Raw genomic sequence first — 24032 nt, 5'->3', positions numbered from 1 at the left:
CAAAATAATTTGCATAGAGCGACAAATATTTGAGGTAGCAAAATGTCCCTATCAATTTTCATTGAAACTAATAAAGGTTAGTCGGTTAATATTTCTCAGGAGTAATAGAAGATTTTTATAGACCATAAAGCATTTTGTTAAATTAGTTTCGAAAGTCAAACCATAAAATTCTTCTATTTAAAGTTTAATCTGGAATTCAGATCACTCAAACAAAAGATTCTCACCACATTTGTATAAAATCGAATCGCGCAATAATGAAACTATTGATAAGTCTTCGTGTTTTTCTCTTTTGTTATCAAAAGGATAATACTATCTTTTCTCCACGATTGTTAAAGAATGAATGCATTCTTGTTCGATATTCAATGGAAAAATGTCAATTCCACACCCCGTGAGAAAATATACTGAAATCCACGGCTGTCGGCCAACCAGGGATGTGGTATTTTCATTCTATCACGGGCAGATCGTCAATCAGATCACTCGCGCACCGCGTAGCAACCGCTAAACGTTGCACAATTTTAATTGTCAAATATTAAAAATCAAATTGTGTAAATTCAATTTTTAAAGATTGTTTTTTCTTTGTATAGTCGTATAGAAAGTATAGTCTTCAACTCGCGTATAATGGCTATTATTCACTCGGACGATTCCACCACTCGTCTACGGCTCGTGTTGGAATTTTCATCCCCTTGAATAATAGCGATCATTAAAGAATGTACTATTTTCACTACTTTAATCTAGAACGACAGAGTTAGGCGTCAACTCATTTAAGTGAACTTAAAACATTTAAACCACCTCAGTACACATAGTGAAACGTACAGAATTTAGTATTTCATAACCATAAAAAATCAACGGGTGAATTTACTTTTTGCTCGGGGCGGCAAATTATCGCCGGTCGTGCTCAAACTTATAAAATATCATGCGTTCAAATGAAAACCTGGGCTGAGCAGGCGTTGAAAAAAGTAAACTATTTGGAACAGTGTCAAGTTTGAATTTCGCGCCATTTGACACAAATGCCATTTTGTTTATGTTTAATAAACACATAACTGAACATGTTTGTTTTTAGCAAAGAATAGGAATCGTTAGTTTTTTCATTTTTAATTTAAAACATTGCAAAGAAAGATAAATTTTAGGTTAGCTGTCAACATGCTCTAATTACAACTGTCAATTTACACTTTAAAAAATCAAAATACTGAATTGACGATTTCCAACGCCTTCCCACCCAGGATTTCATTTGAACGTCCGTAGTTGATCCGTAAAGATTTTCGATTGATTTTTGTTACTGCGCCTATGAACTGAAACAATCTGCTTTTATGCTGCAGCTCAATTTTTCTCAACTGTAAAAATATAAATCGTCAAATTTTGGAATTCTCTTTCATTTCAAACCTATTACAAGTTTTTTAACAATATATTTTCTGTTAGATATTTCAAAACATAATTTAAAAAAGAATAGCTACATCTATTTTAGTCTTGAAATTAATCTACAGTAATATTTCAGAAACAATAAACATCTGACATGAAATCAGAACCGCTGTCATTTGTAACTTAAATTGTTTTATTACCTTCATTAAGATATCTTAAAAAACATGCCGTACAAATACAGCAAATTAATATGAAAATAATCAAGTCCTCAAAACTGAGAAACTGTATGAAAGGTGCAAATGATTTGGAAATTGGTTCCAAATCATTTACGAGTACGATTGCATTTTTTTTATTTCTCTGTAAAGTCCGTCCCGTTTCCTCCACATCGTTTTCCCCTTTTGAAGGGCAAATTTAACGGAATGGAATCGACTTGTAGGCTATGACTTTCGGTCCTTGTGTGTCGGCGCTGTCACACAAACCCGCCTCTAAATGGACTTTTGATGGACTCGTAACTCTTTTAATCATCTAGAAATCCAACGGCGTGCACCAACCGGGCGCCACATTTCTCTAATTATTCGGCGCCCTCAAAGAGTACGTGTGTGGGAAACGTGTAAGCGAGCTTCCGGCCGCTAACCCTACGGCTTTTCGACGGTGTATCAATTAGGGCAGCTTATTAAGTTTCAATGGGATAACTTTTCCGATATCGACGTTCGATTTCCGGAGTTGCAAGCTAGGATTTCCATATCGCGATCGGGAAACCAGCCCACCCCCGACCGCCCGGGGGGTTAACACTTCCAAAGATAACGACGCCTGCCGTCGACGATTATTCTCTCTCAATTTGCAGCGTCGAGTTCACCTCGATAAGTAAATCAAGCTGGTGATGGAGAAGGAAAAATTCGAATGATGCAAGATCGATGGATAATCCGACAGAGAACAAGCACTTCTTGCATCGACTCGTGTGTGATACGCACGTGATCTGAATGGAGTCTGCGAGAATGAGCTGAGAATTTTAAATCTTTCCGGGGGATGAAGGAGACGAGAAAATCGAGGGCGCACATTAGCTAAAAGCTGCTGAAAAACACCGACAAAAAACCAAGGAAGAAGAGTGATGTCGCGACACTGTGCAACACTTGTACTCTTCTAATCTAAACTTTTCAGACAGTCGAGTCTTTAACTTTACGACTTCACAATAACGTCTGTTTCACTGGTGAAATCTTCTCCAATTAGGTCCCACCCCCCCATGAAGCTTATCGCATTTATGATAATTTAAAAAGCACAATACCAGCAACAGTGACACGAAACAGTCACCACATGCGTCATATCTGACATTACAGACTGTCAAAGAGAACCGACCAAAGAATTATCATTAATTTATCCTTAATGGGTAGATTAGTTTAAAAATTTGTTGGCTACATTCTTTCGTTACAACTGTTTCCCTACTTTTCCTCTATTTGATCTCTAAGTCGGTGAAATTTAATCGACCCATATTTAAAAAACGTTTCGTTAGTTTTCACTTAACATTATCAGAGCTGTTAGTTTGGAATTGAAACTACACATAAAACATTGTACAAAACAGTCAAAGATTTGTAACCACTTCCGAAAAATCAAAGGAGATCGATCGAGCAACGACGCCGCCATTTTTTTTTTAATTTCAATGATAAGAAGATATTCCTCGCTTCATTTTATTTTAATTCAAGACGTAACACTGACGATGTCAAGTGAAAACTAACGAAACATTGGCCACACAGACACTGTGGGTCAGAAACCTCGAGAAACCTAACCTCAATTGAAACAGTTCCAATGATAAAGTTTTATCACTATCATATCAAGTGTAAAAATTTGATGAGCCCTTTGAAATATTTTACGAACACTTCTTACATCTAGGTGATAAGAAAGGTTACCTTGCTGTACCCTTCTTTTTTTTAATTTTCGAATTATAATGTGGAGTGTGAAGCAACGAAAATTTTTCCCATTGGAACTTTTTCGCTACGTATCTCATTTACTGATACAGGGTGTTTCTGAAATACGTGTGTTAATTTTAACCAGTGGAAGAACGCGCCAAATCATGGAACTTTTCTCTATAACATTTTTACGAAAAAGCAATACAAATTGATTTAAAATTTGCAATAAATTAACTAACCATCAAAGTGTATACCCGCCTATGGGTAAGGGCGAAAATTTTCTGTTGTGATAGAAACAGAGCTTTGTTAAAAAGTTCCATTGTTATAGAAAAAAATAAATAATCAAAATTTAGATTCTCATGGTTACAAAAAATAGAAACTAGTTAATCACACAAAACGACTCGTTTGGTACAAATTGTGGGGCAAAAAATCTTGGAATATTTTTACGAATTTTACAAAATGTTATAGAGAAAAGTTTCATAAATTGGCGAGTTCTTTCACTGGTTAAAATTAACACACGTATTTCAGAAACACCCTGTATGGTTTATACAGGGTGTATCCAAAAACACAGGTTTTTTTTTTATAAAAATAGAACACAAAATGAGAAACAAAGACACTTAAACACAAATTGTATGTTAAATTTGGCAACAATGACAGCGACAGGATTCATAAGCTACATCCGGAAGATACGCAAAATTTCTGCCGAAGCATTCTTGATCTGATTTTTATTTAGGCACCCGATACTTGTAATGATCTCGGATTGGCTAAACCTGATTTTTTTGTTAAATTTCCATAAAGAAGTTCAATTCTTCGACATAAAAAAAAAACTGAGATGAAAGGCCCGTGTAACCGAATTCTTGGTGAAGGCAGAGTGGAGTCTTGTTGTTTCGCAGAAGGGTGCTCGAGGTAACAAAGAAGCGGCCCTCGTGTGACCACCTCCGGCTAATGAAAGGGTTGGGGGTGCAGGTGCTCTCTCGTCGCTCTTCCGAGAGTCCATCTTCGGCTGTCTGTTCTAAAATAAGCCGGAGTTGCCGACAAATTACTCTGCAATTTTCCGAACAAAATAATTTGAAACGTTGCCAAATGCATTGTGCTCTCCCGAAAGTGTTCTCGGAAGTTTTCTCTATGAAATGCAGCTTCAAAGCGACCGTCCGTTGGTCTTTTAGTCGTTTTATTTATGCGATCTCGCACTGAACCTATTACCGGATCGCATGTTAAGAGCTTGCAAATTGTTCTAATAACCTGCGGAAATTAACCGGCAAGTGTTGATAAATATGCAAGTTCAACCCTTCGGTACCTGGTCAGGGAGGGTTTTTTCGGAGCACTCTCTGCATATTTCATGTGATGCGTCCTCTGATAAATATTCAAAACGCGGAATACTCCAGATTATAAAGATTAACATGCATATTAAAGCGAGTCCGCAGAGCCGACGGAACCTCATCAAAAGCGAATTTACACTTCAGCGGAGGCGCTCGTAAAACGATGGAATGCGTAAGTACACGCACACGTTACGCATCGTCCGAAAATTTTCTGTTTTGCTTTATTTAAATTTATTTAAATTTCATCTTCGCAATAATTACTTTTTTCTTTATTATTCCCGTATAAAATTTCACAAAAGGATTTTTCGTTTATACAAAAATTACATAGTTTTTTACTTTCATAACAAACCAAAGTAGTAGGCTGGAGACATGTTTTATTTCTGTCACGCTTCTGCGATATACGCGATACAAACCAACAAAGTATTGCCGCAGACGCGGAGATTGCCGCAAATGTGGCTATTGCAACATCGATACCAGCGAAATCATGATAAAAGTACAAATATCTCACTTTACCACACTAGCGCGGTAAAGTATTCATTCATTCAAATGAATGTCCTAAATCAATATTCAAATGAATGTTATAAAGTTTAACACTATGTATTGATAGTAGATTAAGGGGCGTATTCTGCAATTTTTAAAAGGGCGTTAAAATTTTAGAGTCGTTTAAAATTTAAAATTTCAAGCCCTGATTGGTCATTGCTATGACAACTTAATTTAATGCCCTTTAAAATTTAGCGGAACAGTCGCAGAATACGCCACTAAGTACTTTATTTCACACTATTAAAAAAATATGCACAATAGTGATAAAAAACAAAACGTGCATAATAGTATATTATTCAACGAGCGGATAACGATGGCTATTACTCATGAGATTGATTTTGTGTCAGGAGCCGAAGGCGAGTGACGTAATTCATCCTAGTGAGTAATAGCCATTACCCGCATTACCATGTTTGGCTTTTATTAAAAGCAAACAAATTATTTCATGAACTGCACAAATTGCAATTAGTTAAATAAAGATTTCGTCTGCAAAAAAAAAATCATAATTAGATTGTCTAGTGTGCTTTACTAGTATTTTTATTTATCCCTTTAAACTAAACGAATATGCTATATCGAAATAATCTTCTATAAATTCTGGACGGTTACTTTGATCTTCTTTGAACACATTATCCGTATTGATTGGAAGTATACAATAACTCCCACTCGGTGGATTTATAGACCAAAAAAATAAAGCCAACCCACAGGAAAATATCCTACGCTTTCGTCCCTCAGAAACAGAAAGAAAACTATTCTTCTGCCATAAAGTTATTGTAAATAACACGTCACTGGTAGAAATATTACATCTCGCAATGTTAAATTCTTTGGTACTCCAGCATAATAAATGTAATCAGCGGAATTTACATTATTCTTCTTCTTAATAACCTGTAGCGGTTTTCCGGAATTAACCTTTGACCAACCCAGGAATTTATCATTACTGAAAGAACACAGCCGTTCTGCCGTATAGGATTAAAATTTGGTTTTTTATTATAACAATAAATTGTTTAATAAGCAACAAACCTAGAAAATATACCTGTGTATACCGATTTCTTAATTCCAGGGGAGAAATAAAATAAATCCAGAAAATTGCGTACAAAAATCATGGGTGCCATTTGCCACAATTACTTTTTGAGCACGCCGCTAAATCTATCGTTAATGAATAATCAATTCTTAATGGGACAAGACCCGAAGGAATACCGACGTGCGGTACGGGGAGAACAACAGGATTAAAGAACCCGTCGGGGAACCAGGCGGAAACAAAATTCGCTGACCACTATCGCCGTCCTTATTGGCCGCATTCCGAACAGTTTCGGACTAAGGACTCATCAACAACCGGGATATTATATTTAATCCAGCCGCAAACCGGGAACGGCGCATACCAACGATGTCTAATTACGTAATGGATTGCGTCAGAAGCGATCCGACATGAGCACGACCCCGAACAACTTGTTCTGGATTCGTTCGTTTTCATAACCACCCCAAACACATAAATAACCATCGCTGCCATTACGAGACTTTATCGGTCTGGGCTCTTCCTACGCTTCGTGGGGAGGACCGAGCAAAAAATAAAAATAAGCTGGCAGACTCCACTTTTACAAGATAAAAAGAATGACATATTGGAGGGGACCCCTTCCTCGAATTATATTAGCGAAATCGATGTACTCGGATGGACAAACGCCAAAATAGGAATTGACAGAGGCGTCGACGCCTACGCTGGATAAGTGGGAAAGCCTAGGGTTTAAAAATGCTTATGGGTGTGTTTCCGTTTTGGAAATTTTTCCAATAAGTTCTCGCACGTGTCCTCTTATAATATTTTCGTTGCGAAATCTAAATTGATGGATTACTTGTGTAAAAACAGCTCCTTGTAAAGGATCCATTAGGCTGAACACGCTTGCTGAATTAATCCAATTTTTTCTCTCCTCCGTAAGCTATCGTTAAGGTGTTTGGTTTCTTCACCAACTGAACAACGTTTAATGTCTGCTCATGAGACACTCCACCTAATTGATCCAACATCTACATCTTTAAATAATAAATCTCTAATTATTCCCATCTCCAATGCTGAAATTCCACTCTTCACTTCTCGTTTCATCACTTTTCGTAAAATCAATACTGACATCCCGTCTAAAGTTTTTTCCTTTACTCGTATTTTAATTATCTACCCCTCTCTTCTGACAGTTCATTCCAGTTGTATTTTTGTTTTTCTCATTTGTATTTAATTCTGTGCCTGTTTCTTCAGTAAATTTCCATTAACTCTGTTGTATGTATTTGTTTTACGTCATTTGCCCAAGAACGACACTAACGTATAATTGGTCTTTAGGTACATTAAAAGAGCCAATTTACTCCCAAATTAATTAGCTACGTGTGGTGGTTAAAATAATAATACCTGTGTGGGTAGACCACATTGCTGTCACTTGTGAGTTGTGGCAAGATTTAAAACTGTAACAATGAAGCCTTTTCATTGGTGGTTCTACATCGACAAGCCTGTGCGGCTCACTTAAAATAACACTCAAATTCCTTACTGGATCATAAAGGCAACATTTCCCTCATCACCTCTGTTAATTTAGTATCTCTTCAAGGTTATCTCGTCTCGTGTAATCGCCACAATATTCTGTCTTCGTTTTTATTATCATTTTTGGATACAGAGTGGTCCATTAAAAACTTTTTTCCGGAAATAAGTTGCAACTCTGTCAAACTTTCATATTTGGTCGGATAACCACCAAAGCTTTTTTTAGTGATTTAAGTAGACCAAGTTCTAGATTTTTCCGACAAAATTTTTGATAAATTTGGCAACTTGAGATATAGAAATTAAAGAATGATATTGGTCAATATCAATAACAATATCCCACTTTTTAATATTTCTCCCCTTTAAAATAGTGATTATGCCAAGAAAGTCAAAGAAAAGGCAAATTTTGTAAATTCCCAGGTGGGTACCGAGAAACCAATAGTTATTTACAGTAAGAATGAATAAGGCAAAAGCTTTCGTTCACGCGAATTATGTGTTCGTCGACAGAGCGGAGCTGAGTGAACGATGCAATTTAAGTGACCGAAAGCAGCTGTACTCTCGAGTGCTGTATTTGGTTTTGTTCGATACCTCTTTTGAAAGTGAGTCTGTAACTTTGTATACAAAATTTTAAATAAAAATAAAGCACATTTTTAGACTGATCTGTTGCTATGAAAACAAATAAATAAAATAGAAAATAAACAAAGTTGTGTAACGTCAATAAAGTGGCTGTGTGTACGTTGTGGAAATGGATGATGAAGAATTAAATGTTGCCTAAAAAATCAAAATTACATTATCAGAAAGAATTGGAAAAATTTACAAGTGAATGAAAAGCAGTGAGTGAAAGACAGTGAGCAAAAAACGATGAGCGAAAGTGAAGTGAACGAAAAAAAAACCTTCACCCACTGATAACTATGGATACAGACTCACTTTCTAAGGAGGTTTCGAACAAAATAATTTTTTTCTCTTCATAAAATCCGTAAGCTTTTCAAAATTTTCTAAGTTTCATTTGAATAAAAAATAAAAAATACTCTTCTGGAATAAATAATAAAATGAAAAAAACATTGATTTAATTTCCGTACAGGAAGAATATATTTGGAAAATTTATAGAGATCACATGGATTTATGTTATATTTTTTAGAGTGGAGTAGATGGCATATTTATTTCTCTAAGAAAAGTAACTTCGAGAAACAAGTTAACGACAGTAAGTTCTAAAAAGTGTATAATCACTTATACAGAAACATCTTCGAGGAATTCAGGCTTTCTCGAGTGACAGAATTCCACAAATTGGTTCCGAATGAACGACTGGGTCTGCTTTATTATGTCCGGAATGTTCGCTTCGACAGAAATTTTTCAAAAATGGCAATTATTTGCTCAAATTAAATATATAAAATGTTTGCTGATCACAGCAAAGATGAAAAACACTGAAGACACACATACTAGTTCATCATTTAGCCGTTGGCGCACCAAACAGCCCGAACTGTCAATCTGACAGTACCAATTCGCTTGATCATCCCAAAAAACATACCACAATGACATAATTATCCAGATCAAGGATCCAGAAGGCCAAAAACTGAAAAGTGCAAGTGAGTGGCTCGATTAGAAGTTTACACGAACGAGAGTGTTTAAAAGTCACAAGTTTATACAGAATTTGTTCGCGCTTCCGCGACCTTCTCTGTGAACTAATCAACTTCAAATGCACTTGTGCAGAAATTTTCAGGCAGTCATGCCGATAACTCGTTTGTACACCGTTCCCCGTACGTCATTCTAATGTAAATGAACATTAAAGGGACATCGTCGAGTTGGGCAATTAGTCGGTTTCGTTAATTAAACGGGGGACCGGGGCTGCATTTGAGGTTATGAGCGGTTGTTAACGTAATTGTAATGAAAATCACGGAATTATACATGAAGTACGTTTAGTTTCGAGTTGAGAAAAGGGGGGCCGCGCACACCTGCAGGTGCTCCCTACGAAAATCCCTTCCCAGGTAATAGGCTACGTGCGTGCTTATCTCCTTCTGTTAATCTCGATAGTTTTTCCCGGACGAAAATACTCCTGGAGCGAACGGTTGCATGACCGCGGCGGATCCATTAATTTTCCGAATGACCCGAATCGGTGCAGTTCGTGGGTCATTTTTACCTTCCGTGTCGAACTCGATCGCAGATTAAGAAGGGAAATTCCGCATTCCTGTGACGGGGCAATATCGCCGCACAATTACAACGTAAAAAGCTGGAAACGAACCACCCTTTTATCGACCAGGATAACGGCGCCGTATCCGTCTTGGAAATTCTTCGCAAGTTTCATTTTCTTTGTACATTATGAATGAGAAATGACAGTTTCACCCCGGAAAATGGCCCAGTCGTTACGGCCCTTCTGTTACAATTCGCCTCGACAAAAATTGCAATTATACGTGAGGGCTCGTTTCAGACAATTAAACCGGAAATGAACGATCGCCTCGATAAAAAGATGAACATTTTACCGCTCTCGTCTTCCATGTAATCACTAAACTCGTAGAAATTCCACCGGAGTTGATACGACTTTTACTACATTGCAACACCGCTATACACTCGTCGAGGAAGTAGTTTAAATAATTAGAATGAATGAAATTGTTTGAAATGCTATAAATACATTCTCTATGAATTTATTCGAGTTTGTAAATATCTTCAAAATAGATATACTGGGTGACTAAAAAAACTGGTATGTTGGACCAATGTTTCAAAAAATTTCTGGTCATGAAAAACAAAAACATTAAGAACGTATGGCGTAACTTGAATAATTCAGGCGTAAATGTGTTTATCACAATAATTGTTTCGAACAAACTGTCATAAAATGACAATTTCAGGAAAAGCTTGAGAGCTTGAGAACGATTCTACGAGAATTGGCGTTGACGCCAAGATTTAAAACTGCCGCCGCAGACGTCTTCGTCGTATATGTGGTATACGTAAACGTAACAGGTTAAAGTTAGGTTATGTACCCAGATCAATAAAAACAAATAAATCCGCGCAATACGTGTAAACAAGTAATGTAATAACAATAAATAAATACACAACAATTAACAATAATGTGTTTTAAATTACTCTAGAGCAAGTGTTCTAAATGATAGCCTTGAGCTTCGAGTAAGACGCCTTTTCATGTTCTCAAAAACACGCACTAATATCTGAGGCTCGCATTCTTCCTTAGTTCTGCTTTTCAAATCATCAATTGTGTGGACAGGTTCCTTGAAAATGGTGTTTTTGAAATCAGGAAACAGCTATCCAAAAATTTTGAAAAACCACTGCTGCAATAAAAACATCAATATCCCAACAAACATATCATCCGGCTTCCTCTACAACCCTATTGAAAAATCATTTCATTTCATTGAAAACAGAAGACAATATGTACCACCGACAGGACAGACCTGAAAGCTGCGGCTTCAATAATCACGAATCAAATTTCGTCAAATTATTATTTTCTACAAGTTCCCCACGCGTCGTCAATGTTGAGTAAAAATAATCCCGTCGACTTTCTTTCAACTAAAAACAGGGACGGAAGTTGCTCATTCGAATTTGCAGGAAAATGCATTATTCTATTTTTAACCGTCCGAAAAATTTCATTCTTCTGAAACGTTACCCCAAAACCGAGCGCATCCTACTTTTTTATGGAATAAATGTATTCTGACAAGGCCATTAAATTCAGTTCGGTTTATCTAAATTTAGAACCGGCTGGACGCATCGGTTGCGGTAAAGGATGAATAATTGCAAGCGGTGAACGAAGCAAACAGGAATACTCGAATTATTAAAACAAACTCTCTGCAGTGAACTAGTCCATGTGTACTTTATGCCCCAAATCTGGATCGCGTAAATTCACTCCTATGGACAAAAAATCCTGTTTATTATTCCAGCGAAGAAGCCTTGGTGTAAATATAACATGAGAAAAGAACGCAGCCGCTGAAATATTAACAAAAATGCGATCTGTTTTATCCACATTTGGTTTGCCGACTAGATAATGCATCCGAAGGCCGAAACAGAAACCTTCAGATCTTCTGTGTTAGTTTGATCGACACTTTCTTAGTTGCGATAATGAGAGTGTCGGTGGCAGCGAAGAGATACGTTTCACGCTAGTGGAGGAACCAGAAGATTCGCAACAATCGAACAGAGACGGAGGCAGTAAAACCCACCGCCGCCCCCGTCGTCCTTGTTCGTTTCCGAGTCCCCTTGTAAAACAGGACGTCCACCTGATTTCCATATTCCCGACATAAACCTTTCGTCTGCTCCAAACAAATTTCACCTGCGAAAACAAATATTTCGTTTCCTCCTCTCCGGATATATAAAATCGGTCCGTGAAGAAAATACGTCCTCCTCAAAACACTTTTTACAATGTCGAGGATTTTCGTTCGAATTGAGTCAGTTGAGTGGGAACCCAGATGTGAATAAAGGCTCTTTTATGCTTACGCGTCGCAAGTCTCCGGGGATTAAGCGTATTTTTACGCGCCGGTTTCGACTCGGCTTTATTATGTACGACACGCATGTTTTATGGGGACAGGGAATCCCCCTAAAACTGTGACGACACCGGAGGTCGTCGCCGACTCCTTTCACGCGTCCTGATTTTGCCCAATAATGACGTCAGGATGCGACAGGCGAATCAATTTTTGCCCCTGAACAAAGCCGGGCCTGTAATTTACATGACAATATTTATTCATGCGGACGCGCCACGACCACTCTTTTTTTTATTAAAATGCAAGAATGGGGAAATTTGCGTTAGGAAAACGACGACGGGAACCGCAGCGGTACGTGCCCCTTTCGGTTATCTCTCCTTTGTAAAGGGAAACAAAAAGGAAATAGCAATCGTTAAATATTTTCTACACACACGCCCAGCCACCTTCGGAATTGGGCCAGGCACTGCAGATATTGAAATAATAACGGGAGCGAGATCGGGACGGGATGCTGGCTCAAGAGTCGTGACTTCTTGCAACGAACGGATACGAAAACGAAACCAAAGTTTCATCTAAACAAACCAAAACCAAAATAAAATTAGAAAATTTAAATGAAATTTGAACTTCTTTCAACAAACGCCAACAGAGGTATTAGAAGTGTTCTTCACCAACTCATAATTGTACTTTACAACATGTTTATTTGTAAAATGTAGTAGATTATATCATAAAGAGTAGAAGTGTGCCTTTTTGTGCTAAGCCCAGAGATTGAAGACCGAGACGAAGTCGAGGTCGGCAACTGGGCGAAGCACAAAAAGACGTTCTACTCTGAAGTTCAACTCCTTGAATTTGAAGTGTTTCAAGTCCGGTTACAAAAAAAAGCCACTTCAACCGTTTCTGTAGAAATCTAAAGGAATAAGACAATGATAGAAAAAACAATTTGTACTGTATAGAGCTGAGATATCTTGTATCTGTATCAACTTCTATCTATTTAAGTTTCAACAGTGTTCAATCTTCTTCTTCCAGTTTGGCACCGAGATCGTTGACACATTCATCTTATTCCATTACCAATCCGTTGACATTTCGTAGAATTCTTATCGACCAATTTCCACTTATCAAAATGTTCGCTGCGTAAGTTATCATCGTCAATTCGTATGAATTCCGCGGCAACGCGACTCCTGAAATCTCTCTTAGAATTTTATAGGTCCATTAGTTCGGTAAGAAATTAATTATTCTGACTTGTTTTTATCTTGTCTTATTCCTTCGTTATCTGGAGCAGACGGCCGAAACGGAAAATATACGGCGACGTTTGTTTTTTAACGGCCTTTTTATTATCCAATTCCAGATAAAAGTTACACTAAGTAATTCCACCCTTGAAAACGGCGCCGCTGAAAATATGCAAATAATAAAAAAGGCGCACCCCAAAAGAATTGAACGCCTCGTGCCCCGACAACATCAATAAATATTTATATTTTATTTATGCGTCGTCCAAAAGGCCGCTCCGGCTTGTTATTATCAAATAAATTGCTTGTTATCTGCACAAACGATGCATATAATCATCTGCAATAAAATCGATGTTATGGTTTCCGATTACAATTAAGTCTAATATATGGCGTATTTTTCAACGCCGAGGGACAAACGTACTCGGTGACACAAACATCGAGAATTTTAATTAGATACGACTGTTGCTTTGACTTCACTCGCATTATTTGTAAAAATGTCGGCAACGAAAGGTTAGTCAGAATAGACGATTAGTTGCAACTAAATATAATATTAAACGCGTGTTTACTAATACATCGGGGTTATTAAAAAAGTCCATTTGTCAAAACGCTCTGATACATAACGTGGATCTAAAAAAGCACACCTGTTCGTAATAAGTTTCAACCAACTCCGATCTCCTTAATGGATCTTAAATTTAATCATGATTAACAACGGAAAAAACTGCTGTAAAAGCTCCCGTCAAAGCTTAAGGTCAACTCGGTGGAAAAAGGAATCGGGATGCTAAAAAAGAAGCGAAAACAGTTTACAATTAATACTTACAGAAGTAAAAATCATAATCAAAATTTCAGTTAAGCAGTATCCGGTGCGGTCAGTGTTTGGATGGGTGACGCCGGGGGAAAATGTGTTCAGTTGTAATTTCGATACTTCACAGCTTTAACACTTGATTTCAGTTTTGTCTGTCGTATCAAGAAACCCTGACGTAGATGCTGAGTAAAAAGTGGGCTCGTAGTAAATAGTTATTTACGAAACGAGTGCGGGAAGACATTTTTGGCACATGAGCGCATTATTTGAGGCACGAGCGACGAAGGAGCGAGTGCTTCATTTGCGCGAATGTGCCGAATAGGTCTTCTCGCAACGAAGTTCGTACAATATTTTTTGAAACGAACATTATGTCTGATTTGTCGTGTACCTGATAAATAATCCAGGCTCGATGCCGTGCCCCCTTTTTTTTCAAAAACTAAATTAATTTACGTTGATGGCCTCAACAGGTTTTAAAAGGAAAAGTGACCAACCAAGTGCTGATAGTATCTAAATGCTACAAAATGGTTTCCATTTATGTGTACGTGTATGAAAATGCTTTTCTTCAAATCCATAACGAACTGTTGTTACAATATCTAAAATGGTCATGTCATTACGATTATATCTCGCTAATGGTTTTCCGATATTCTGTAACCAACATTTTCCATTTCTATTAATTCTATTCCATATTTTGACAACACATTTGGTTTTCCCACAGAAAATATGTTTGATTGTCTCAATTAATATTCATTTCTGATAAAATCACAAGTTACATATTTATAAAATTAATCGCATATACTCGTAAATATGTATTTGGTAAATAAATAAAACAATAATTACGACGGTTAAATACAGTACATGCGTTTTGTTCCACGAAGAAGCAAGCATTGATAAAAATTCTGTAAACAATCAACACATGAATGAATTTAATAACGATATAAAAACGTCCAATATTGTTCTGTTTATATTTTATCTAGCATTATATAATTTTAGATTAAACAATGTAATTAAAATTTTAATTTTTTTAGATAGGTGTATTGTTATCAAAAAGTTTCCCCTAATTGCTGCGTAAAGTGAAATGTGTATTTGTGCGAACTTTTGTATTAATTAGTGCAGGTTTGTTTATGAAAGCCCATCCAAAAGCTCCAAAGACAATAAACTGATAAACGTGGCGTTATTCAGCCAAGGCCCTTTGATCTTTCCGCAGACCACACTTTCTTAATAAACTTTATTAAAATAGACCAGTTAGCAGACTTCAAGCTTAATAATAGAAGTTATTTTTAATGCAAAATTTTAATACATACCCACTTTGATAATTTCACCAAAAAATCTTTGTGTGTTCAAACCGTTAATTAAAATCCAATTTTAAAACGAAACATATCCCAGCGATCGCTTTTTAAATTTGCAAAGTCCTAAATGCACCACAGAAAGCACAGCTCCACCGAATGCACTCATTCGATGGAAATGCAATTATGATTCATTACACCGACATTCACATTCGAAATGCGTGGGTTTGTGTAAATTAAAATCCCGGGATACTTTTCAGCGGCGGAATGAAAATAAAAGACACGACGACGGAAATTTTTTGAGTATTCGCGCGATTACCTAACAGTACCCGGTGTTGTATGTACTTGAGACAATATTTGAACAAGCGTATCAAAACACTTCAGTCGAAATGTTTAAAATTACTGATAGGTTTCGGTTCGAGTCATTCAACAATTAAATACAACTTTGATGGTTAAAGACGTAATGAATCACGATGTTGCTTTGGTATTTACGGTCTCGTAAATGAGTAGGTACATTTTTTAAATCACATTACCAAAATAATTTGTGAGCAGAGTGATAAAGTCGTCGCTTCTTATCGCAACATTCTTGTGACTACGTGTGTAACAGATAACTTCCTTATTGCTATTTGCAGAAAAATATTGCATTTTTGGAAAAGGATGGTCTGAAGCCTTATCGTTTGTTAAAATGCATGCTGTAATTGTTTAATTTGCTAATTGGGTAATTGCTCACACATTATGTAATCAGTGATGTAACCAAATTATTATTATTATACAGGGTGAAATTGGATTTCTATTTCAAAAAATTCCTTGTTTTGATAAAGTTGTAGTTTTCGGTGTGAATATCTGGACAAAAATGTCATCTTTTCGTCAAAGCATTATTTTTCGTCCGCTATTTTATTCAGCAATGAGTACCGTTCAACAATCGACAACAGTTAAGTTGTCAATAACACCCTGGCAACACTCAGGGTTGCTAAGGAAGTTTTTAACGGCTCGCATTTTTTCAAAATCATAATGCATTAAACGTCACTTTCACAACGGAATGAAAATTGTTACGAGTATTTTTATTGCAATCGAATAAAAAATAATGGATGATATATGGACGAAAACAATATTTCGTACTCATTGCTGTTGATGGACTCGGCTAAGCCTCGTCCAGAAATTTCCAGCAAATATTTTGTTTTTCGTATTTAAAATTAAAAAAGGATGAACAGTGCAAATGTTTGTGTTTGCACACTGTCAGAACTAAAATCTGGGGAATTCAAATTCGTTTACCAACAACTTAAATAAAGTATTCTTCATTTATGTAACAGCGTGCAAATGCAAAGCTTTAGACAACTTCACCGTTAAATAATCCCACATTTCCGTCAAGCTCGAACACAAATTTCCCGCATCTAAACTAAATTTTCCAAAGCTCCAAATCAAAGGTTGTTTTCAATGCTGTTCAAAAAAAAAGTTCCTGTTTCAAAAATCTCCCTAGGTAACACTTTTTCGTATCCTAACAACTTTAAAAGAGTCGTTTGGTTAATACCAGTCTTAAAGTCTAACATCTTTCCAAAGTTCCACGGCCATTATTTCTCCTAGATAGTGCAGTTTATTAGACCGAGTATTTTTTTAATCTTGGATGAGGAAGTTTTGAATGTAATAAAATAATTCTAAAACTTCTCCTAATTATGCAAATAATTCACCTTAATGTTATCTTGCACGACACGTAACTCTGTACCAGCAGACGTCTCCGAGCCTGATATAACAAACTTTTTTACTAAACAACTTGATACGCCACATAGTTGTAAATTTCACGCATGCAGTATGGATTTCTGACGAACGAATAAATTTAAAAAACCGTCGCACGCAAAATGTATTCTTTTACATCCACCCTTGCCCGTTAATCCCGATAACCTGTGACGTGTTTTTTTTAATATTCTCCCTTTGCCAGCCGAACAAACATGGAAAAAAAATTCCGCCTTCCTCCCTTATTCGTTGGCAGAACGCCAGAATTATAACCCGAATCCTCCTTGACGTCCGACGACCACAAAATGTAATTTCCTGAACTAAGGCGCAGTTAAAAAAGTGTTAAGAGACGGGGTCGTGCTTTAATAGTCGTACACGACAGACAAACTAACGACTGGACTGTGTACAAACCGACCAAACTGAATGTGTTTGGTCTCCGAGGCGCCGACATCAAACAGTTATCGCAGTCGCAACGGCCACAACAAAAGCAGACACCGACAAAACCGAATAGACACCACACGAGTCGGTGATGTTGTCCAAGTTGACAGCCCTCCCGAGGATCCCCACGAGAAAACTCTCGCCGAGCACTAAAGCTCGTCCGCTGTAAACGTGGGGATAAGTTGGAAAGCGCTCCCGTCTTAAATAAAGTTGATACATCTTTATCGCTGGAAAGACAACACAAAGTTTGATTGAGTATCGGCAAAATACACACATTACAAGTGGTTCGCATGAAAATTCGTCCTGGTCTAAAGTGGAACTGTCAAACGTTATCCATCTCCCAGAATTAACTTCGTCACTCAAAATTTTCAAACATGTACACTTACTTAAATATTGTCGCATTATATTACGCAAATTAAAGCTGGGTACACTGCCAATAACACTTTTGATTATTGGCAACCCTTTTGTAAATTGGTTAAAAGCCTAATATGTTATTGACACAAGTATCAATCAGACTCGTAGAGTGAGGCCGGCCTGAGATATGACATTTGGTGGGGGTGTGCGTACACGGAAAACAGTCGGACGAGTCCATCTTTCGTAAAATAGGGGTGTTCAGCAGATTAAAAATCAGCTGATTGTTACTGTGACCGCTGTTCTCTGCTTTGACCGGTTTTGCCACGCCACTGGAATATTTTGTCGGCGCAGATTTCCCCCACCAAATGTCATATCTCAGGCCGGCCTTACTCTACGAATCAATCGCCTGCTGTTTTTCACAACCTACTATCCAAATTCTCTTAATCGTACAGCATTACGTAGTGTATTAAAATTAAATTATATTCGCACAACGCTTTTCGTTGTTCAAAGTAGGTAGTCCAAGAATCCGGGGCTTCCCTTACGTGATAGCGTGATAATACGCAGCCGGTGTTACTCCTGAAGAACCAAGGTATCTAATACTGAAAGAATTTTGGAAGTCGGTTGGGTGGTTGGCGAGTTTATCCGAAACATACAAACATAACACGAGTAATTTGATGTGTTGGAAACAGACAACAGAGTAACACAAGCCTTTGCTGAAAATTATGTGAAATGGATAAAGATCTATTGAGGCAAGGATTAAAAAAGTTTCGGAACCACTGATTGCCTATCAGCGTCCATTTTTAAAACGACCGAACTATGCCATCAAGTATCTCCGCGAATCGATGTTAGTCAGGCGGGTCCAAGCCGAGAAGTGGAAAGCGGCTTTGCAAAAACGAAAAAGTTAGTTGCTGGTCGGCTTCCCGAAGTTGAAAGCTCAAGAGAAATTATCCTAAGCCGTGAGTCGAAGCTCGGGAGAAATTAACTTTTCTTCAAAAACTACGTAAATCCCTACAGCTTCGACAGCACAACTCCCCACAAAAATCCACAGCTGACTTTGTAATTATCATCAATCTTCTCCCCCCCGCACACCTGGAGAACCTTCGAAACGGACCACGGTGTCGAACCACGAAAACTTCCGATTAATATTTATGGTCGTAAACGCAAACCCTCTAAAACTTCCAAACAAGGGAACCGGCCGCGATTGGTCGAACGGGATCTGTGAGTTAGGTGCGAGGCGCGTTAATTATTTCCTTGTCTGATTGGTGATTACACCGTGGAAGAATGTCTTAATTGATCGAAAACTTCACGCTTAACGTAATCAGAGCGACACTTCGTCTGGAAGTCGTAAAATATTCGATCGGGCCGTAAAAACGGCAATCGATTGCGGACGACATATGCCCCTCTCGATAAATTATTTATGATCTTGGAGTCGGTGCACCGGTCGGGGTGATTCCGCCCTTATCCGACCGCACATCCCGAAACCACCACCTAATTCAGTAAAAATAGCTGGCGGCTCTAACTCGTTCGAATTGTTTGTTTTGTTTTAGACCCACTCGTTCTAACACGCAACGTTACTCCATAAACATCCAGTGTATTTTTTTCGGCATTTGTACACGATTTCCCATATGTAGAGTGCCGACCACCGCGCCGGTACTTCCGACTGTCAAATATTGGCTCTTTAAAATTTGTTGACGGACGCGTCCGGCGCCCCCCAGGAGTCCGCTCTCGCACCCCCTCTTTTCCCACACGACACGGAAAACAATCCCCTCGACGGGGGTAGTTTTGATCTCGGCGTCTCTGCCACTTACCGAGTGCAAACGAAAATATCCAAAAAGAAAGCAACAAGGATTTCTTCTTCATGTCGCGTCTACAGGTTTTCCATGTGACGTTGTAACCTTAACAACCACATATCAGTGCTGATTGTTTACTGATCACTGAGCGTACAGAGCTGCGGGGACGATAGTTCCTTCGGCAAAAATTTTAAGTGAAAGAGTCTGCCACAAGTACACACATGTGTCACAAGAGACAGAACACACTCACACGCGCGGCTATGCAGTGCGACTCTCGTCGTAGTAGACCGTGTACAGAAATCCAGTCGCTGTATACGGCTAGTGGAGTATTGACCGGCAAAGACTGTCTTGCGCCGAACTCCGCTCCCCTCCCCGCGTACAGGGGCGTACGAAGGAGTTCCACAGCCGCCACCAAGACGTACGCCCCGATTGACTGCCGACCACCATCCCGGAAACGGAACCGGAAAAGTCGCTGACGAAAATTGGCGTTTGACGTACGACCGTAACTGACAGGAGTTAATTTATTTATTGCACCACGACGAAGAGACTTAAAAGTCCGCACGCTGTGAAAAACAGACGGCGACTCGTAGATTGACTCGCACGGGTGTTAATTCATCATCTGTCAAAGTAAATGTGGGTCAAGTCGGTGGACAACAATGGAAACGTTGACACATTTTACGTTAATTAAGTGAGATTGTCAAGATTATTTTTATTACAAGCCGCAAGTAGGTATCAACTACGTATCACTTTCAGACTCTTTCGTTTTTTGTCCTGAACAAACATTGTTTGAAATGTTCTGAATTGCTAAAGAGACAAATTAATTTTTCATAAACAAAATGACAAAATGAAATGAAAAAATGTGTACTTTACTTTAAATGTCGCACTCTGGCAATCTCCTCGACATAACCATATGTACACAATAAAGAAAAATATGTAAGTACATAAGTTTAAAAATGAAAAAAAAATGCAAAACAATGTCCTTTGGTTAACGAATTTATTCTTGATCTTGAATGCTATCAAAAAATACATTCTACTTTTACTTTAAGCCTCCAAATGACAATTAATATCCATTAAAATAAATTTGAAAGTGAGGTTTCGTTTTGCATTGCCAAAAAATTTATTTAAAGATCGGTTGAATCATGTCAAAAATGTTTGTATGAATAAAATGAAATTAGTCTAACAAATCAATTTAACAGAATTTCTTTATAATATTTAAGTACATACCTTGAATTTGTAATCAATCTGCAGCAGCCTCTGGCAAGCTATTCTATTCCTTGATTGTTGTTACCAACAACTTTGAATATTAAAACTAATATATATCATCACCGTTTTTTGAGATGAGTATGAGTGTCACACTTGAGGAATAACAGTCTTTACTGATGTCTTAATCCCAAGTCCTACTTAGCCGGTTAACATCTAGTTTTTCACATAATGAATGAGTTCGGTGCTACCTGATTTGTTATTAACTTATTAGTACTCCTCAAATAGCCAATTAAAAATTTAGAAATTAATAATTGAGCATCCTGAATAATAATAATACTTTAATTGTATTCGTATCAAATTATACAGTACGAGTGAAAGTAAGGAACAAAATCCATAAATTTGTCCTCGAACAGATCAATTTGTACATTTCCGAAAAGTCATCTTTTGATATAAATTATACTTTTCTATTCCGCCCAGTATATTTTAAACGGCAGTGTAGGTCGTATTTTATATTTTTTTAAATATACATATGTATTTTCATGCTCTATTCAATAACGCAAGTGAATCGCTGATTGCAGAAAGGGTACAAGTCAGTGAACAGAAATTTTGAGAGACACGCAAAAAAATTGCTTTTTTTGGGACTTGCGTATGATAATTGATGGAACTTCAATCAAAAATCAAATACATATTGAAACATTATCCTTTTCAGCAGTATTTCAAAATATTTGCTTTACTCGCTTAAGACTTAGTGATTTTTCAAGTAATACATAATCACAAAATGCTAGAAAACATTACGTGTATCCTTTCTGCAATCAGCGATTCAAGTATTTTTTCGGCTTCCGTCTAGAAACACTGATTTTTCATTTGTCTAAATCGTCTGAAAACTAGCATTTCCCTGCCTAGGCAAGAAAATCGACACAGGAATTTTTAATGAGAGATTTTAGGTTGGCAGCACAAAATGTCAATGTCATGTGGCATTTTTGTACAATTTTTTAAGTGTAAAATATTGATGTCGGTCAAATTTGTGTTCCTTATCGCAAGCTGTACATTGTGTATAGCAGTAGGGGCCGAGGGGGGTATCAAGCGATGGGTTAGGAATAACAGAAACGACGACGACGCTTTTGAATATTTGAGGAATTGGTTGATTTTTGTCGTGACAGTCGCTTCTTGAATCTTTAATGTTGCCAATGGAAGAAAAATAAATTCCTTATCTGGTAATTTTTTAACAAAAATGATCATATTTTGCTTTAAATAAATTGTCGGCCGAAAAAAATGTGTGTATTGCACGGCTAGAAAATGTTTTGCAAGTGCTCGCACTTGTGGGCCTCGGCTAACGCCTCTGCCCCACAAACCGTGCTTGCACTTGCAAAATGGCATTTTCTAGCCTTGTGATACAAATAACTATTTTATATCGCCCGATTAAAAAAAATAGTGTATCAGAAAAATTTCCTATGAATGAAAATATGTATCTGGTGTTCATTTAAATTTCCAGTCAAAGTTGGCGTTGAAGAGTCGATTGTGAACGCATTACGGATTAGGAATCACGGATCAGCTGTTTAAATCTTAGGTTTTTACAGGAGTGGTGCGTTCACAATCGATTCTTCAACGTCAACTTTGACCGGAAATTTAAATGAACACCCGATATCTCATCAAACTGAATTCTCACATTGAGCTCTACCAACTTTTTTCGTTTCAACAGATCGATTTAAAAGATGCTCTCACTAGATACAGAACAAAAATATTTTTGTGCCATTTAATTTTTTTTTAATTGACCACTCTCCACTTCCGCCACTGGATGAAATGTAAAATGCAACTTATGCTAAAAGCTAACCATTTAGAAATAAAAATTAACTTATCCTTTAGTCCTCAGGTATACTTTAGAGTCGCACTAATATAACATACCTACGCAGATATTTAAATTCATTATCGGCAGTAATATACCAAGAGCTAGATTAATTATCGAAATACTAATTTTTGCAATGCCTAGTTGCATAGTAAATCATCGAGAAAATGATATTTGTATGAATATTAACCGACAGCGCAGCTGGCCGCTTGACAACACATATCATTTTCGAGATGAATTACTAAACGAAGGTAACGGGCACGAAAAATAATAATTTTAATAATTTATCAAAGTTCGCGGGATATTTGTGTAGATAATTTACCGACATTTTTATCTGTACGCTGTATTTGTCACGTCAGTGTCATAACGCTCTGTCCAGTTCACTGCGATTTTAAAATTTTATTAAGCCTAATCCTGTAATTATCGTATTTTATTATTTTTATTTGACAAAGCCTAGCCAACATGCTACATAATTACCGTAACTACAGAGCGCCCAGAAATGTGGTAGCAACTTTTACACAAAGTGTCACAAGATGGCACTTTCGAAAAGCCAAATTTGTTCAATCTTGCAACATTCAATTTTTGAATTTTTTCAAAAGAATATGTTAAGGACGTTTTCCGAACAATTTTTACCCCCGATTTGTGTACCTACTAAAATTTGTCGAGATGTTGCTCGAAGGGTTCAGTTATGGTTATGCATTGAACATTTTCAATAAAATTTAAATTTGAATGTTTTACGTTTGACAATTCTTGACATTTACTTATCTCAATTTAGATAGTGGCGTTGCCATGCATAAAAAAAGGTCTCTGTAAAAAAGTGTCATCTTGCGGGACCAATCGAAAAATTTGCTACCACATTTCTGGGCGCTCTGTACGTTATCATTTCATGAGATAAGTTATTATCGGTGGTACATAATACCACGAGTGCTTAAAAATTACCGATAATTTTCATGAAAGCTTGTTAATAAATTGTTCGAAGAACGAGTGGAATTAGAGAACAAGTTCGAATGGAAGTTATCCGGTTAATTTTTAACCACAAGTGGTATTTAGGGAGAATATTTCTCGAATAAAAATACAGAATAATTGAAACCAATATTTCCCCAATATTCAGATAAATAGTGTGACGTAGGTAACAAATTTAAAAATCTCAACAAAAAACAAATTATTTATTTATTGAACCAGTAACGTGATATAACAAACTTAACATTATTTATGTATTTATTGCATAATAAAAATTTCAGTTGCAGTAAACAACATATAAACATTAATTTTTTTAATTTCCACATAACAATTCAGTACCTGTTGCATTGTTACAACAATGCATGAGTGAAATATTCGGAGGTAATACCACGAGT

At 37.1% G+C, this 24032-nt stretch overlaps 1 protein-coding gene across 1 annotated transcript in view; it reads right to left on the bottom strand.

Annotated features, from left to right (window-relative positions):
• Nucleotides 1-19963, bottom strand: part of dtn (transmembrane protein 132C dtn) — a 177823-nt gene extending 157860 nt beyond the window's left edge. The window contains 1 exon segment of the mRNA XM_069040843.1: nucleotides 19650-19963. Coding sequence (XP_068896944.1) covers nucleotides 19650-19701 — 52 coding nt within the window. The 5' untranslated portion in view covers nucleotides 19702-19963.
• Nucleotides 19964-24032: the final 4069 nt, after the last annotated feature.

The sequence above is a fragment of the Tenebrio molitor genome, chromosome 3, assembly GCF_963966145.1.
Source record: "Tenebrio molitor chromosome 3, icTenMoli1.1, whole genome shotgun sequence".
NCBI lineage: Eukaryota > Metazoa > Arthropoda > Insecta > Coleoptera > Tenebrionidae > Tenebrio > Tenebrio molitor.
The sequence above is the reverse complement of the archived record's forward strand: the minus strand, read 5'-3'. Positions and strand labels throughout refer to the sequence as shown.